Raw genomic sequence first — 17,825 nt, 5'->3', positions numbered from 1 at the left:
AATGCACCATAAAATCAGCTGACAAGAAAGGGGAAGGAGAAAAAATTTTTCATAAAGCTTTAGGACTTATCAGAAAGTCAATGCAATCAAGTCAATAACTAGCCATTATTAACAACTCTATAAATATGCTAGCACCACCGAAGGAAGTACAGGAACATGGGACAGGTATATGCCAACAAGAACTAACAACTTGCTTAGCTAAAACCACACCCAAGAAGTTGAGTGTAAGAAACCACCTAAGTTGAAACACTAAAGGTGGAGTAGTGCAGGTGCCAAGACAATAAACAGTAAGGAGATCATGGTTCCCCACTGGCAAGAGGTTAAATCACAGATAATGACATTTAAAAAGTGGGTGTTGGAAGAACAGAACTTCTAGGGATCTGGAAGAGGGGCAGCAACCACCTGTGGCATCAAAATGAAATAAACAAAAGCACAGACTTGGGGAGCCTGCCATGTGTTTGGGAACAATGATAGCTGCCTCTCAAAAATAAGATAGCATGGACCATGTTGAAAAGTGCCTCTAGTGGCCAGGAAAGAAATCCACTAAATTCCATAGATAGAATTAGTGAAGCCCTTGGGCAGCCTGACAGGAAAATCAGGGAAATCCCAATGGCTATGGAAGGCCGGACTAAATTTCCAAAGAAAATAAATTCCACTGCGAGGTGGAGAAGGCAGAGGAAAAGTGAGAAGCATCTTTGAGACTACAGAACAAGTCTAAAATCCTTCCTTGCATTTAAAAGCACTGTATTATCTCCCCACATAAGCAACCCCATTCCTTCTGAAAATGCAGTATTAACTGCACAGGATTCCCACATCCCCTGGAACTCCATGAGAGAAGGCACAAGGAAAGGTACCCACTGCTAGTGGCTGGTTTGTAAAGACCCGGGAAATTATACCCACGTGTATGCAGCCAGACCTGACTCTTTAAAGATCTTTTCAAGACTTTAGAAGCAGAAGAGTTGCCTAACAGGGAACTTGGGTGCCAGCAGGGTACAGGTGCACCGCATAATAAGGAGAACCTTCTGGAGCCTAGCAATTGCATGTCTTACATTCCTTTACAGATTTTGAAAAGATGGAGGGGTTGGCTAAAGGTAAGGTATTTTCTTAAAATAGATATTAACCTCTCTATGACTTTCTCTAAGTGTTTCCTTATTTTCCCTGGTTTTTCTCTGGCCATAGTAGAGAAGAAAAAGAACATAATTTGTCTATTAATTCATGCATTTATTTAGCAAGATAAAAGATTCCTTGATAGTACTTTTCAACACAGGTTAAACTAAATTGTTTGTATGATTTTGCTCCAATGCACTGGATAAGGCTATGAGCAGACAGAATGTGAGAGTCTACTGGCATCACACAAGTACTGACACTGGTGTCATGTGACCCGTATGGTCAAAGCAAGCACAAGATGGTTTTAAAAGGTCACTTTCACATGGAGTAATTCCTTCTCCAGCTAGCTGCTTTCAGATACTTCCAGCTAATTATACAGTTGCAGAATCTAGCATCTTATTCATCACAACAGAACTGCTGTCTGTACACCCAAACAAGTGGAACAGCATTTGCCTCTCTTCCTCCAAAAGTGAGGCATCTCCTCTGGATTATCCTTTTTTTGTTCTCCATGATTTTGGTACCTATTTTTAATCAGTCTCTGAAAATGGAGTCTTAGAAACAAAAACACTTGGCTTAGCTTCACCACTCACTGTGTGACTTTGATGAATCGTTTCCCACAGAGACTCATTCCCTTATCTACAGGTAAAAGCCTGACTTGGATGGTCTCCAGTTGACGCCCACTTCAGTGATCCACACCACACTATTAAATGACTAAGAGACACACATGTGGGGAGTGTGGACAAAGGCACACTTTAGTCTAGTACATCTGCGAAACACTGCCATCTGCTGGACTTGGAGAAAGGTATGCAACTCATCTAACAGCCTTGAGAGATGCAGTTTGTATACCTCCTTTTGAAAACAGTTAATCAAGGATAAACATTTTTTATAAAACCAAAGCTTCAATGTTTGTTTCAATGGAATTTAAGAAATAATTTAAGATTGTAATGATTCTGAAATTCTTTCAGAGACTCCTGATTCTATTTTAAAACTTGAGTCTATGCTGGTATACTTTTCTATACAACAGGGAAAAAAGCACTTGAAAATCTAATGGAGTAACCAACTATGGTGGCATGTATAATCACAGCTCTGGGGAGCCTAGGGTAAAGAGAATGGTGACTCCCAAGCCAATCAGAGAGCTATCTAGTCAAAAGCTAATTCTCTCTCTCCTTCCATCTATCTCTGTCTCTCTCTCTCTCTCTCTCTGTTTCTCTCTCTCACTGTCTCTCTCTCTCTCTCTGTTTCTCTCTCTCACTGTCTCTCTCTCTCTCTCTGATTATATGTGTGTATACACTATATAAGAAGGAAAAATCCACGTATAATAATGACAAGTATAAGGTGGCTAAAATGCACTTAACAATATACTAAATTAAGTGTGCAGAAGCAAGGATAGAGGCACATGGAGGATACTATGCTAAGAATTCTGTTGGCACTTTGGACCTGTTTTATCTTATCATCCAGTAATCCTATTCAATGTGCCATCTTATTTACAATAAAAATTTAAAAATTTCTGACAGGAAAATAAATATACCAAAACATCCTTACTAACTCTTTAAACTCTTTGAAAATTGAAAATGTAAGGATTTAATTTTAGTTATGTATAGGCATGTGCACATGAGTACGGATGCCTATAGAGGCCAGAAAAGGGAGTCAGATCCTTTGGAGGTACTGAAAACTGAGCTCAGATCTTCTACAAGAATAGTACCTTCTTTTAACTGCCAAACCAATCCTCTAGACCCAGAAAAATGTAAATTTAAAAGCCACCAGAATGTTTACATAGCTATGCTGAGAGTCTAAGTGCAACTCTCCATTGTGATACCCATGCCTACACTTGGGTGTATACTGTCTTTGTCCTAAGCGAATCTGTCTCTGTCTTCCCTCCTCCTGCTCCACCCAACTCTTTTGATACGAGTGGTTAAATGTATATTAAATTTTTTCTTAATAAACTCCAACACTGTTTCAAATTGTTCATCCTATACCTCTTTTGTATGGTGAAGTCAAGCATACTGACTTCAGTGGAGGGGAGATCCCTGAGAAGGAAGCCTCAGACTGAGTCAGAACAGAGCTTTGTCTTCGTCCTCCTGTGGCTGCTGCCTGAGTAGGTGATGTCATTTATAAGCCCAGGAAGGAAATTCACCTGAATATAAAGCCACAGAGCTTACTTTGTCCCTTAGACAACAAACAAAACAAAACAATCCACAGAGCATTTTGCAAGGCTGTAGAACTCTGACTAACAGGAACTGACCCAACACCACCCTATAATCTGCAGAGATAAAAATAAATAAAGGAAAATTCCAGATTTCCCTTATATATAGGTTTTGTTGCCATTAAAGTCAATGAGAGGAAAGAAAGGGTTTCCAGAAGTTTCTTGCAGTAGGGACAGCTAACATTCAACCATTGCCATCAGCTCCATTTTACTTCTTGCTTACTAAAGATGTGATGGCTGGATCTACAGAAGTCATTTTACAAGCAGAAAACAAATGCCAAGAAAATGGTACCCCACAGTCTCATCTTAAACTGAAAGGCCAATGTCAACAATCACATGCCATTAGAATTCTATTCTCATTGCATAAAAATAAGTAATAAATAAGCTCCCTCCTCCTTCAAACTAGACTTCACAAGATTTCCATTCTTGTTAGTGAAATGTTATTACCAACGAAACTGCAATAATCAAATATATTAACCTACATAGAAACTTTTAATAAATTCCAAAAGTTCTAAAATGTTGGTGTTCAACCTTCTTAGTAAATACTGTGACCCTTTAATACAGCTCACGCTGTAATGACCCATAGTCATAAAATTATTTTTGTTGCAACTTCATAACTGTAATTTTGCTACTGCTATGAATTATAATGTAAATATCTGTGTTTTCCAGTGGTCTTAGGTGGCCCCTGTGAAAGGGTCATTTAATCCCCAAAGGAGTTGTGACCCACAGGTTGGGAGTTGCCTCTCTAGGGCAACAGATAAGAAAATGGTTAGGATGTTTAATAACATTTAATAACTTTAAATGATGCTTGGACCAATGCAGCATTTAATACCATTGCGATAAAAATAGATAACAAGACCAAAACATTTTCTATTAAAATATTAACTATTTTTATATGTATACTAATATATGGGAAAGAATGAAAATAAAGGAATAAGGAATCAAAAATGTTAAGCCTAATAGCAAGGTAAACAAAGACAACAATATTGATTGCTTTCATGATTAAAGCAGAGTAAGGGGCAGATAATAAGGAGGTGAAGGAAAAAGTTGGGGGAGACACAGGGAAGACAGATAGTAGGAGAGAGGAATAAGAAAGGAAAGAAAGGCTTCTGGGGAGGAGAAGAAGCTCTAGGAATCCCCTCTGTGCCCTTCCACATCCCTGTCCACAGAAGTTTCTCATAGCTCCCTGGCCGGAGCTCTGAGTGTTCAGGGCCTAAGTGTTTCACCCAGCCAATCCCTGACCAGCCCTTTCCTCCTCAACCAGTCACCTTTCTCAACACTCCTCATCCCACCTATCCACTGGAACCCTGGCCCTCTGCATCCTTAGCCCCTCAGCACGCTGACCACTGCAGGAAGTTAAGAAAATAACTCTACTGAACAAAGCACAGATGTTTCAATGTTCCTTAGAGTTAGCATCACACTGGACTAGGTTACTTGACTACTATTCTGTGCTAGGAATAAAACCTAGCCATGACTACCAGAAGAGATCATTCAATAAACACCACATATGGTTAGTACTTTATGACAACAACTAATATCCTTTTTTAAAAAAAAAAAAAGTATTGAGCTGATAGCCCAGTTAGACAAGTGTTTGCCTAGCAAGCTTGAAGACCTGAGTTCAATCCCCAGTGTAGCATAAACAAAGAATAATTGTACAAACCTAAAATCAAAGTACTTGCTAGGATCAGAAATAAAGAAAGAATCAGAAGCTCATAAGGTCAAAGCCATCTTTAGCTCCTTAAGAAATTTCAGGCCAGCATGAGCTGTAAGAGACTCCACCTCAAAAATGAAACAACGCACTAAAAGTAAATAAAATGAAAAAAATGAAACTGAAAAATATCTAAAAGTTAGAAGAAGAAAAACATAAACAGGAAATCCTTCTAAATCTGTACACCTTAGCCTTTCTTTCTTCCTATGTATTTAAAAAAGCTTTGTGTGTGTGTGTGTTGTTTTAGAGGAGACATACAGTCTCATCATGTAACTCAGGCTGGCCACAAGTTCACAAGGATACTCTTGCCTTAGTTTCCAGAATGCTAGAAAAACAGTCAATCACAAGCATGTCCCATCAACCCAGCTTCCTTTCCTCTCTTAACACACAGACCTAAAATAAGTATTTCTTCCCAATTTCTTTCTGGTTTTGTTTGTGCTTCTTAAGGAGATTAAAACCCACTGATGTCAGGTATAGAACTGTACATCCTGTAATCCCAACACTCCAAAGGCTGAAGATAAAGGATCATAAATTCAAGGACACTCTGGGCAATCTAGAAAGACTCTGTCTCAAAACAAGTAAATGTGGTGACTGAAGATGTAGCTGTTGGTATAATGTCTGCTAAGCATGCATAATGCCCTGGGTTTGATCTCCAGCATTAAATACCTGGGTATGGCAGCATGCATTGTGACCTCAGCATCAGAAAGGCACAAGTAAGGTGAGACGTTTAAATTCATCATGCTCAGTGATATAGCAGGTAAGGCCAGCCTGGGCTGCATGATATTCTGTCTTAAAATTAAACAAAGCCATTAGTGAGTCATGGATTGAAGTTACAAAACTCTGCCCTATATAATCTGATAAATGACTTCATAGCAGAGTTTTGGTAAATGATCCTAGATGGCTGAGCCATTATACTCAGAATTCTTAATTTCACGCAGTGAACATCACTCTTACCCTTGATAAGAGGCACTGAGTCAGGCATATAACTCTGTCGGCAAAAAACTTACCCAGCACTGCATAGACTGGGCAAGGTGGCAGATGCCACCATGTGTCTGGATAGTAGAGGTCAGAGTCACCCTCAGCTACATAGTGAGTTCTAAGCCAACCTCAAGACAAAGGGGGTGGAGATGGCACCTGAGTGGAAAATTAGAGAACTGGATGGCCTCCCACTCTCATTAACTGCCTGTGTGTTCTCTAAAAAGTCACTTGACCGCTCTGGGCTACAGGTAACTCATTGGAATAAGGGGGAGACTGTACAAGGACGGTAAGGATTTGTTCGGCTTTCTGCAATGCCTACGTAGAAGGAAATTTTCTCTATGATCCAAAGAAGGAAGCCACTCCAACAGCCATCACAACAGATAAATGCGAAAACACATATGAAAATGACAGTGGTTTTGATTTACTTTTAGCTAAAAAAGCCATTTCAAAACTTCAAGTAAAATCAACAATGTTTCTGTTGTGTAAAGGAGATGTGGTTAAAGGTTTGCTAAAACACTTCCTGTTAGACCAGAGCTGCTACAAATCACACTGAAACACCAAATCACTATTTAGCAACCTACTTCTTTGCTTAGTGTAAACTATACCAAAACCAAGGGTTCTCTCCTGAGCATATGACAGTCATCTGTGTGGCAGTGTCCCTGAGTCACTGCTTAGTATAAACTATACCAAAACTAAGAGTTCTCCTGAGCATATGACAGTCATCTGTGTGGCAGTGTCCCTCAGTTTCTGCAAGCTGGTGAGTTTCTCCAAGCAGCTGAGACAGTGTGGCCTGGCTCCCAGGCCTACAGATATCCTCAGCTTTCAGTCTAACAATTAACACATTTGTTTGGCCTACAAAAGAGGAGATATATCAGATGTATTATCTTCATCTGATCTGAGGCCTAGCAACTATCTCAATGTACGTTAGGGCATGGTGGAGTAGGTAACCATCTGTAACCATCTGGCAGAAGTGACGATATTTTAAAGAAAGTCAGTTGTGATCATCCCAATGGTTATTAGGACACTGAAACACTTACTGCCAGGCAATCAGAATTTCCCTAGTAATATCATGCTGCAAGGAGGGAAAAGTCTGGTGCCAGTCAGAGAAGAAGAACCTCTTTTCTGCTTTTCACATGAAGGAATTGGGAATGGAGGACCAGCCTGGCTTGTTGAGCCTTCTAGAACTCAAGCTTTTGGCCCTAAATACGCCATTAACAAAACTGTAATTTCTGTTTCTACCAACCTTTAATACAATACCCATGACAAATACACAAGGCCTCCATGCCGGTCCTCAGCCTCCACTGCAGGTGTGGCAACATCTGCAGCCAGGCAGCGTTCAATGTTTCTCTTAACTCAGTAACTTTCCCAAAACCAGCCCTGACAGAAGGAAAATTCCAGGGCCATCTCACAGGAAGGCCCTGACCAAGCCAGAGATAATGTTGACATTTTACATATGATACAAATAAAAAAACACATCATCTATAAAATAATTCCCATGTAATCTTTGTAACTTTTCAAATTCAGGTTTTCTTTCACGGCTATAAAGGATGACCATCTACTCATCCATATTAGCACTGTCTGAACTTATAATAAATTCAGATTTACTTTGAGAAATTTCCAGTATGAATCAACATGTTGCCAAAGTTATTAGGGTCAGAGCATAGACTCTGGCAAATAGAACAAGCCAGGCTCAGCCACTGCCCTCAAATGTCAATTAAACAGACAGTAGTACAAGGCAGAGAAAGGAGATTAATCCAATGTGGCCACATTGGAAGGAGGAATCAATAAAGAGCTTCAATGAATGCCGCCCCACCCAACCCTCTGATGGTCTGACCGTGACATCACACTTTGAGTATGCCTTTATTTACACATTTGGTTAGTTATTCTGTTAATTATTAGGGAAGAAAGCACACGTTACCAAACACATAGGAAGTCAGAAGTCAAGTGCAGGAGTCAGTTTTCTCCTACCTAATGGGTTCTGGGATCAAGCTCAAGTCCTCAGCTTGGTGAGGAAGAATCTTTACCTGAGCCATCTTGCTAGCTCCAAGGTTTACATTTAAATAGCAGCCAAGAGTTGTATAGAAAAAAGCAGTCCCACTCACGGTGTGGACATTGCCATCACTGTTTCTGCTCCAGTTTCTCCTGCAAGGTAGTCTGGAAAGGTGTCAGAACTGTGTGAATCTCTCCTTGGGAGACAAAGTCCTTCCCTGGGTGACACCAGCCTTCAGCTTTCTCCATCTCTTGGCATGGGAATTTTGGGAAAAGTCAATTCCTTGGGACCACTGTTTCAATAATGGTAGCTGAAGGAAAGGGCACCTTGTCTCTCTCCTTAGCCTGTCTTCCTTCCTACCTGGATGGCTATACATACCAGCGAGGCAGTACTGGGGACACAGTATCTTAGACCAAAATCTTGGCCCCTATAGAGACTAAGTCTATTAGCACAAATGTGTACACACACACACACACACACACACACACACACACACTCCCAAGAAGAATTAATAAAACACGGGGATTAATGCTGAGTGCCAAAGATTTAAGAATAACAGAAGAAAAAGACTAGGGTATTGAGAGCAGCCATGGAAAATAGTATTCAAGGATGATGGCGACATTTTGCTGATTCTTCATGACAACACACTGTCCTGCATTTAACTGTATAGCATTCTACTTTGCTTTCACTACAAAACGGCTTCATTAGTTCCAACGCTTGGGTCCTTTCAGCTTTAAGTCATTTGCCAAATTGATAAGGAATTGAACCCAGATTGCAATCTGAGGGCCAGTGATCTCAGACACTGGACTGCCAATATTCTATCCTGAAGAAACGCATGACACATTCTAGCCTAGAAAACAGCAAGCCTCATTTTCACAGACGGCCGTGTGCACTGCAACACAACCCTAGCAAAACAGCGGGCACAGCAGCAAGGTACCCGCACCGAAAAACTACCATTCAGACATTATCCCTTTCAGACATTATCTCACTGAATCTCAGCAACAGCCTATGGGTAGGCTTCATGAGCTCCACCTCTGGGTGAGATATCTGAATTTCACAAGAGCTCAGGGGCTGAAGTCATAGTTAGAAAGGAGTGAAACTAGAGCTCAGTCCTTAATCTCTCACTGACAACTGCAGTGAAATGCTGTCCTCCAGCAGAGCCCTGTGGGAGAAGGAGAGGAACCACACTGGGGAGGAGCAGGAAGCAAGGCGAAAACTGGCTCATTCTGTGGCCTGGACTTTAGAGTTATCCAAAGTGCAGGCTTTTGTCCACAACAGATCAGCAGAAAGTATTGTTGGCCAAAGACAGAGGTCATTACAGTATCCAGAAAAAGACCTAACAGATGGGTGAGTGTGTAAAAAACGGCATCTGAGGGAAACCAATATGATCAGGAAACAGGCTTGAGAGTCATTCCAGGGCAACAGTCGATGTGAAGAGTCAACTAGCGATCAAAGATTGCTGGGATCAGAAGCAGGTGATAAAAACTGTACAAAGAGGAGTTGGGGAAATATTTGAGTGGCTAAGAATGCTTGCTGCAGAAGCACAAGGATCTTTGTTCAAATCCCTAGCACCCATAAAAAGCCAGGTGCAGTTGTGTCTGTAACCCAGCATTATAAAGTGGAAGAAACAGAAGGGTCCACCGTGGCTTGGTCGCCACCAGGCTGAGTGAGAGACCCTAGTTCAAAGCAATAAGGTTGAAGGTGATGGAGCAGGATGCCCAGCACCCCCCTTTGGCTTCTACACACAGCTATGCACACACACATATATAGACCACACACATGCACTGCACACAAATATATTGTAAAGAAAAATCCAGTAATTCTTGATAATTGGATGGTTAAAAAGGAGAGACAAGGATAATTTTATAGGTACATGCTAGCTTCAAACAGAAATATACAAAAAGGATAAATTTATGAATGTGAAATCACAAAGGTGAACAGGTCAGCTCAAAGAAGAGAACCTGTCTTGCTAACAGAAGCCCATCTCTACGAGAACAACAGCTAGTTAACTCTACCACTGTGGGAAGCAGGTCCCCATCACACTTCTCATAGACAGTCCACAGTTTCCCCAATCCTTTAGGGGTTGAGTGACCCTTTTATATGGGTTACCTATCAGATATCCTGCATATTAGGTATTCAAAGATTGAGAAGTACTGGACTAAGTACTTAATAAATATTCATCAGCCAGATGGATATGTAAGTCTATAAGCCTTGGAGGCTGAGGCATATATTGGATTGTGAGTTCAAGACCAGTTTGGGCTTAGAACTGAGATCCCATCTCAAAAAAAAAAAAAAAAAAAGATAAAACATTTAAAACATTTTCAAATTTGTGACACAATTAAAATTTCTTTAGTCAGCCGGTGGTAGCGCACACCTTTAATCCCAGCACTTAGGAGGCAGAGGAAGGCGGATTTCTGAGTTCAAGGCCAGCCTGGTCTACAGAGTGATTTCCAGGACAGCCAGGGCTACCCAGAGAAACCCTGTCTCGAAAAAACAAAAAACAAAAAAAAAAAAAAAAAAAAAAAAAAAAAATTCTTTAGTCTACTCTCAAAGATATTATGACTCTGGTATTTTTTTATTTGCAAGTTCTCTATACCAAATAAAGACTCTGTGAAAGACCTTGATGAAACTCATGCCCACTGTCTGCTGTGATTCTACAGGAACCACACAGTCCTAACAAATAAGGAAACAGGCCAACTGAATGTGAATTTACTCTCAATGAACAAATCCTACCCTCCCTAAGAGCACTTACTGATCAACCTAGAGAGGCATATCCAAGACCTTGCCCTGGACAGTGCCCCTTTAATTACTGTAAAATATTATGATGGAGCACTATCAAATCACTACAGTCACCCACTTTACCTTGGGTATTCTCACAGATATGAATTCTTCAGAAGTCTCAAAAAAAAAAAAAAAAAAGACAGTGACAGCATCTAAAAGTTATATTCAAGAGCCTCTCTATAGGACCTCAGAAATGGTAACTTTTGGCAGGGCCGTATTCGTTCTAGAACAGCACATGTCACTCTCGCTTCACCCCTATAATTCAGCTCAGTGGTTGAGGACAGCTGAAGAGGTAGCCATAGGTCCTTTTTCTCAGTCACAGAAAACCAGTCAGGAATGGTTGTATACAACCCAGGAGTGAGCCAGTAGCCAGTAAACCAATTCCGTGTCTATCCATAGTGATTAATTCAGGGATGACCACTTCAAGCAATAAGAGTTAGGACAAAAATTTTATTGGGACTATTGGAAAACCAGAGTTGCTCTTTTCTGCTGGGAATTCTAGCTCTAGAGGTGATGGAAGTCCAAGCTGCCATGGGCCACAATGAACGCAAAACCAACATCGATACAGAGTCTCAACAAAGACAGACTGACTCCTAAGAACACTAATCCAGAGAGGCCTCTTCATGTAGCCTTCAATTTCTGTACCAATATTACCCCCTTGTGCTTATGCCAAGTTAATTAAGCTTGAATCAGATTATACATTCTCAATGGAAAGACTCCTGGCTAATCAAATTGTCTAAGCAGGATAAATTTAAGGATAAATTCAGTAAAGAGACAACCCCTCTATTTCACTTACCAACTGGTTTAGTATCCTGTAAACCTAAGACAAAAATACCTTACAAGAATTTTTTGCTTGAGAACTTGTATTTGCGACTCTGGTACACAAGTTCACCCTTTTCTAAGCCGAGATAACAAAGGCACACCAGGAAGATGAGTAGACAACAGAGGCTGCAGCAAAGACAATCTCAGCTCCCATTGGCTCACCGCAAACACTGTGAAGCTTGATTTATGCTTTAGCACTGAACTTGCCACATTCTAAATTGCTGATGCAAGTAAAACTGCTCACTGAGTGGGATGTGAAGAGATAACAGAAAGCCTGCCTGCTCACACATTTCTGCAAACGACATGGTTGCGGCCGGGGGTGGGGGGGTGGGGGTGGGGGAGTCACTGCCTCATATCACAACTGAAAGAATCTAAAGCCTCATACTCTATTCTACTGCAACCTGGTTTGTAAATATCACAGGAGCAAAAAAGCCACTGCTGCCACAAACATGGCATGGATAGAGAACAGAGGATGGAAATGATTAAACCCGTGTTGGGGATGCGTATTTGCAAGACCAGTCCCTGAACTTCAGTGTTTTCGAGATTGAAAATATTTTTTTATTTGACTCTTATAGTTGATGTATAGTGCAAGTTGAGATACTTTCATTAACATAAAATTCTGCCTCCCCAGCTACAGTGTGAGTCCTTTCAGACACTGGGCCTTAGCTTCCTAGATATACAGTAGAACTGACCAAAAAATAGATAAAGATATCTGGCAGAAGCCAGAGAGGTGGTGCATGCCCATGAGTGCAGCACTGGGGAGGCAGGACTTTGAGAGCTTGAAGCCAGCCTCGCTACATAGTGAGACCATCTCACAAAATACACAAGGGGGCAGGGGTGGGGGGAGGAGAAAAGATTTTTATAAGAAGAAAAAAAACTCGGATGAAATTGTCAAAATATGCAAAGATATCAACTCTCCCAAGCTAGCCAAGCATGACCATGCTTAGCTTCCAAGATCTGATAAAATAGGATGCGCAACGGTTAAGTGTTTTGATGGGAGAAAAGATGTCTTACCAGTGGATAAGGCCTCCTCCCAAACATCTCCCTCATCAGGCTGATGAATATTCCAAGATGTCTTGGGAAGGAAAGCGATTTCTTCAGGCGACGCTAACCTCACCATGTCCATACGGTTGCTCTGGAATTGGTACCGAGGGATGAAGCAGACCTTGCCTTGTTTGAAAATGTCCTTGATGATCTCTACCGTCTCGATCTCATCTTGCATGCTCAGAAAGATGGAGATTCTTTTGGAATTTTGATACTGACTGTGGGCAATCACCTAAGTAAGAAATGATGGCAATTTTAATTTTTAAGACTGTATTCTTCATAAACTAGTAACTTCTCTTACCAATTTCCCTTTTGCCGTGGCCTTCTTCAAGGAAAGTGATGCAGTGAGTTGAGGCTACATCCTGATTCCTGGCTTTTATTTCAAACCTCAAGATTTGCATACTTGATTCCTTCATCTCTCTAATACGCCTATGCCAGACTCTATGGAAATTCCTTAAGAAGACACAGAATGAAAAAGCTGTCTACCATCAGATTCCCAGGTGTGATCCCAATTTCCAATTCCCGACAGTACACCTCAGGGACTTAGTTGAGGATCTGGGGCTTATTTTTTTCTTTGAAATTTGGATCTCAAAAAAACTTCCAGTCCTTGGATCATTGGACATCTCTCCCATTGATTTTACCCATCTACGTCCCATTGAGACCTAACCTTACTGACTTCTGCAGAACCTTTGCAACATTGTAGGGACACGCAACTCAACACTTCAGTCTATATGGTGAGTCCTGAGTCAATCACTGCTTATGTATCCTAAAGGAAAAATTCTGAATCTGTCCACAAGCTCCCACAGAGAACATGCAGGTTAACAGTCTCTTAGCTCAACCAGTGCCATTCCATTCAGTTAGGTGCTCTCAGAGTTCATTAAGATGGGGGCAAAGGGCTCCTAGTGTAAGAATCCACACTTAGTAGAATCGCTCGTCAGGCAGTGGGAACTAAGTTCTGCTTATAGAGTCCTAGGCAGTCACCCAGACTCAGAAGCCGGCCCCTTGTTCACTTTCTGTGTCTATTCCTTTTCTGTTCTCCCCTGCCCTCCAAGCTAAGAAAAGAAGGATAAAGCAAGAGCAGCTCACAAATACGACTGGCAGAAGGACACAAGGGAAGAAAGCCAAGTTACATTAATACCAAGGGAAGAGAGAAGTTAAGCAAAACTTAGCAAGCTGGGGCTATGGGAGGAAGTCCACCCTGTGAAGCTGTCAGGAGCTGTTGGCAGTTAAGTGAAGCAAATGAAAAGATGAAACCCAGATTTGGAGCAGGCCTGAGGCTTTTGACCCCACTTACTATATGAGAAAGTATTTTTTCTTAATCTTTTTAAAGCAGAGTGTAGAAAACCAAGAGCTGAATAAGCAGTAAGACACACAGCTAAAATTCAGTGTGAGACTATGCACATGCATTTGCTTTCCTTCCTCAAGCCCATTTACACGCTGTTAGGAAGGGAGGATGAAGACAACATTCCTACAAGACACAGGGAAGATGAGACAGTATTTATAGACAAAGCAGCACTAAAACGTGGACACAGGAGGTGGGCAGAATCCACTCTTCCCTTGGAATCCCAAACAGTATCTGCACAAACAGAGGAAGGCTTGTAGCTAACACACTTTCATTCATAAATATATAGAGACAAGTGCCAGGGGTTTCACCCACTACCATGTACCAGGTCCTGAGTTGGGGCTCACTAGCCCCAAAAGATATAAATACACATAGCCAATAAATGATTTTCAACCCTGATTTTGAAAAGCCGAAATACAAAATAGAAGGATTTTTAAACATAAAAAATAGAATGGAAAAAAAATGAGTTAGTGGCAAACAGGTAATTCAAAAGACGGAGATGATTTTTACATTTTAATTAGTCTTCTCAGACAAACCAAAAACAATAACTGAATCTATAAAACATTAATAGAACACTAGGGAAAGAAATCAGTAAGAGACCAAAGGAACACTCATTGGACATTAAAACTGCAATTGGCCAAATGAGAACAATCTAGGAGGAGGTCCTATAGGGGAGAAAGATTAAGAAAAAAATAAGAAAGTAGTTAAGACACACAGAAGATTAATCTAGAGTCTTTATTATCTAATTTTTAAAAATTCTGAAAGATACAAAGGAAAAGTAGTAATCAAGATGTAACCGTTTGAATGAGAATGAGCACCATAGGCTCATACATTTCTATGTTTTGTTGTCTCTTCAAAGGGAGAGATCTAAAACGTGGTTTACATCTAGAAGGCTGGGAATGAATTCAGTTAATAGCCTGGTGACCTCTGAACCATCTGTTTGGTCAAGCCACACATGGCTTCCCCAGATTCGTACATCTGTCTCAGTCTTCCTCCCTTTACCTCAAGTGTTGTTTCTCAGTCAATAGAACCTATCTTTGTGGGAGACATCATGTGTATTTTACAAATGGGAGCAGAAGTGGTTAATAATCTAGTGACCTTGGCACTATCTGTATGACTGAGACCACACCAAGACCCTTAACTTGTCACATGTAGTCAGTCTATAGAATCCATCTCTATGGGAGAAGACGCATGTACCTTGTAAAGAGTTTCTAAATAATTATGAGTTAAGCTTTGTTCACCCTGGATTATGTTAATTATAACCAGGAGACTTAAATATGCCTAAAATAAACCGCTCGGTGTTAAGACTCTAGAAGTTTGAACCAACATCAGTTATTTAGTCATGTTGAGTCAGACTTCCTTCTTGCTTCATGCTGATAACACTCTTCTGGCGTCTGTGGTCACAGAGACCACCAAAGTGAGCTTTGAGGTTCCAAAGCCCACAGCCTATGGCAGGCCCACTACCTTCATCTTGTGGGTAAGATGTAAGTGTTCAGCTACTTCTCTAGCTGCCTGCCTGCCTGCCTGCCTGCCTGCCTTCTTCAATGCTTCCCACCAAAATGATCACAGACCAGCCTTCTGAAACTGTAAGCAAGCCCAAATTAAATGCTTCCTTTTATAAGCTGCTTCAGAGCAATAGAACAATAACTAAGCCACAAATTATAATACATAAATAAAAAAACTTTAGTCTCTAGATTGGAACCCATAGGTACTAAGCAGAATGAGGAAAAAAAATAATTAAATCTTGAGATAAATGGATCAGTCAAATTGGAGTTGAAAATATTTTAACATATATTTAAAAGTTGGGTCTAGAGAGATGCCTCAGCAGTTTAAGATCATGTATTGCTCTTGCAGACAACCTGGGTTCAATTTCTAGCACCCACACAGGGACTTACAACCTGCCTTAACTCTATCTAGTTCCAAAGGATCTGGCACCCACTTCTAACCTAAGGCACCAGCACACACACAATGTACTTACATACGTGCAAGCAAAACACGAATACATCTCAACTACAAATAATGATAATCGTGTAGGTATTTTCTTTAAAATAATCCCTTTGAGGATACACTCTAGGAAAGCTGAGAAGGAAAACTAAGTAAGAAAGGAGACAAAACAAGACAATGAGTACCAGAAACAACCCGAACTCAGAAGCAGCAACCCAAGGTGTAAGTGTCTGTGCAGTGAATGCAGTTAAATCACAACCTGAACAGTAAACTACCCGTGGATAAACTCAGTCTAGTTTTGCCGAAAACAGGCGATTTAAAACTCCTAGAAGAACAGACCCAAATTCAATGTATGTTCTAAGTATGGACAAATAAAATATAGCGCATTTTGAACAGTTGTATCACTGAACCATATCCCCAGGAATACTATTTTTCATTTGTCTGCTTTCTCTGCTAGATCCTCCGATCCGATCCGTTCCGGGCAACAATCATGTCTGTCATCTCTATTACCCAACACACAGAAAAATGGTTTACTGGGTGTTCAACACATGCGAATGGATTACATTTAAACCTGAAAGTGTGGGCGTGGTTCGACAGTCTCTACAGCTACTAAAGCTGGCTGCAATGCCTTTCCTCGCAATAACAAAACAACTCGGTTTGAATGAACAAACCTGCCCAGGACGCAGCCCCCTCAGAAGCTCCGGGGCTACGCAGAGCCCGCCCCTGCCCGCGGCGCGCATGCCCAGGAGCACGCGCAGGCGACCCGGAGAAGTGCGCCTGCGCAGACACGCTAGCCCAACCTTCCCGGTTTTAACTCCCAGCAGTCTTCTCGTACCTTCTTTGTGAGGAGTTGAGACTGACGCAGCCGTTCCTCCGCACTCAAGGCCCGCAAGCGCTGCTTCAGCTCTGCCCGCAGGCTCCGCTTGGCGCTGTACACTGCGACCGCTGCCATTTCCTGGCAAGCACCGCCCCGGCCACGCCCATCACCCTCGGCCGCGCTGTGGTCCATGGGTCGGAGCTCCAGGGGCTGGACTCCAAATTCCTGATCACGCCCCTTGCCTCTGTAAACCAGCTTAGGCAATTGAGCAGACACCCACTGTGTGGCAGCGAATAGCAACGCGCTGTGGCGTCCTTGACATTTCCTGCTCGATGGCTGGGGACCATGCACGTAGCCCTGTACGCTTACCCTCTTTCACAGCCCACTAAAGGTAGCCATGCTTCTGCAGAGGGTCTAACAAAGGTTGTCAGCTATACTCCAGGACTCAATATTCATCTAATTGTGGAATACAGGGCTGGAGAAGCATCAGAAAGGCAAATCAAGCCATATATGCGTACATCATAGTACATCATACCGGTAGACTCTTGATTCCTCCTGGTCAGTGGATAAAGCATTCTTTACCACAGAGTGTCTTCCTCTCAATTTTTCAGTCAGTTGGCTCATTACTGATAGATTTTGGGGCCGCTTTTTATAACAAATGGCAGGCCCTTTCTGAAGATGGATGTCCCGTCTCTGGAGAGCCCAGGATTCAGTCACCCTGTTCATTATTATAGAAGTATGTAACCGCTTTTGCTGCTGTTGGAATCTGCTGTTCAGAGACAAATAACGCCTTTCTCTAACAGGACGTTTGGCTGAGAGTGGAGCAGGGAATAAAGTAAGTAGATTTGAGGAGCACTGAGTCAGCTTTAGGTCACCACCCCATGTTGCAGTAGCTGAGGATTGATTTTTGAGAGTTAACTTTTCAGAGCTGGGGAGATAGTTTAGTTGGTAAAATGCTTGGTACACAAGTTCGAGGAGCTGGGTTCTCGGATCTCTGGCACCCGTGTAAAAGGATATGTAGTTCAGTTCTGTACGATATAAGTGCCAGGAGACTAAGCAAGGTGGAAGAGAGAGAACAAAGATGAATAA

At 41.6% G+C, this 17,825-nt stretch overlaps 2 protein-coding genes across 6 annotated transcripts in view; one reads left to right on the top strand and one right to left on the bottom strand.

The window, feature by feature from the left end:
* The window catches only part of Mthfs (methenyltetrahydrofolate synthetase), a 65,653-nt gene extending 48,676 nt beyond the window's left edge, over window positions 1-16,977 (bottom strand). Inside the window, exons 1-2 of one of the 3 annotated variants that reach the window (XM_034484104.2) lie at window positions 16,755-16,977; window positions 12,604-12,865 (exon numbers count right to left, since the gene is read on the bottom strand). In XM_034484104.2, the coding sequence (XP_034339995.1) occupies window positions 12,604-12,865; window positions 16,755-16,928 (436 nt within the window). In that variant the 5' untranslated portion in view covers window positions 16,929-16,977. The other 2 variants (XM_034484103.2, XM_034484105.2) reach the window with 2 other exon arrangements.
* Window position 16,978: 1 nt separating this feature from the next.
* The window catches only part of LOC117693636 (uncharacterized), an 80,638-nt gene continuing 79,791 nt past the window's right edge, over window positions 16,979-17,825 (top strand). Inside the window, exons 1-2 of one of the 3 annotated variants that reach the window (XM_076917376.1) lie at window positions 16,979-17,095; window positions 17,540-17,571. Coding sequence is in view for 2 of the 3 variants with exons in the window: in XM_076917374.1 (XP_076773489.1) it covers window positions 17,415-17,472 (58 nt within the window). In the remaining variant the exon portion in view is untranslated. Of the gene's footprint in view, window positions 17,473-17,539; window positions 17,572-17,825 lie in introns of all 3 variants that reach the window. The other 2 variants (XM_076917377.1, XM_076917374.1) reach the window with 2 other exon arrangements.

This window comes from Arvicanthis niloticus, chromosome 21 (assembly GCF_011762505.2).
Source record: "Arvicanthis niloticus isolate mArvNil1 chromosome 21, mArvNil1.pat.X, whole genome shotgun sequence".
Classification (NCBI taxonomy): Eukaryota; Metazoa; Chordata; class Mammalia; order Rodentia; family Muridae; genus Arvicanthis; species Arvicanthis niloticus.
Note: the sequence above shows the minus strand (reverse complement) of the source record. Positions and strands in the feature narration are given on the sequence as shown.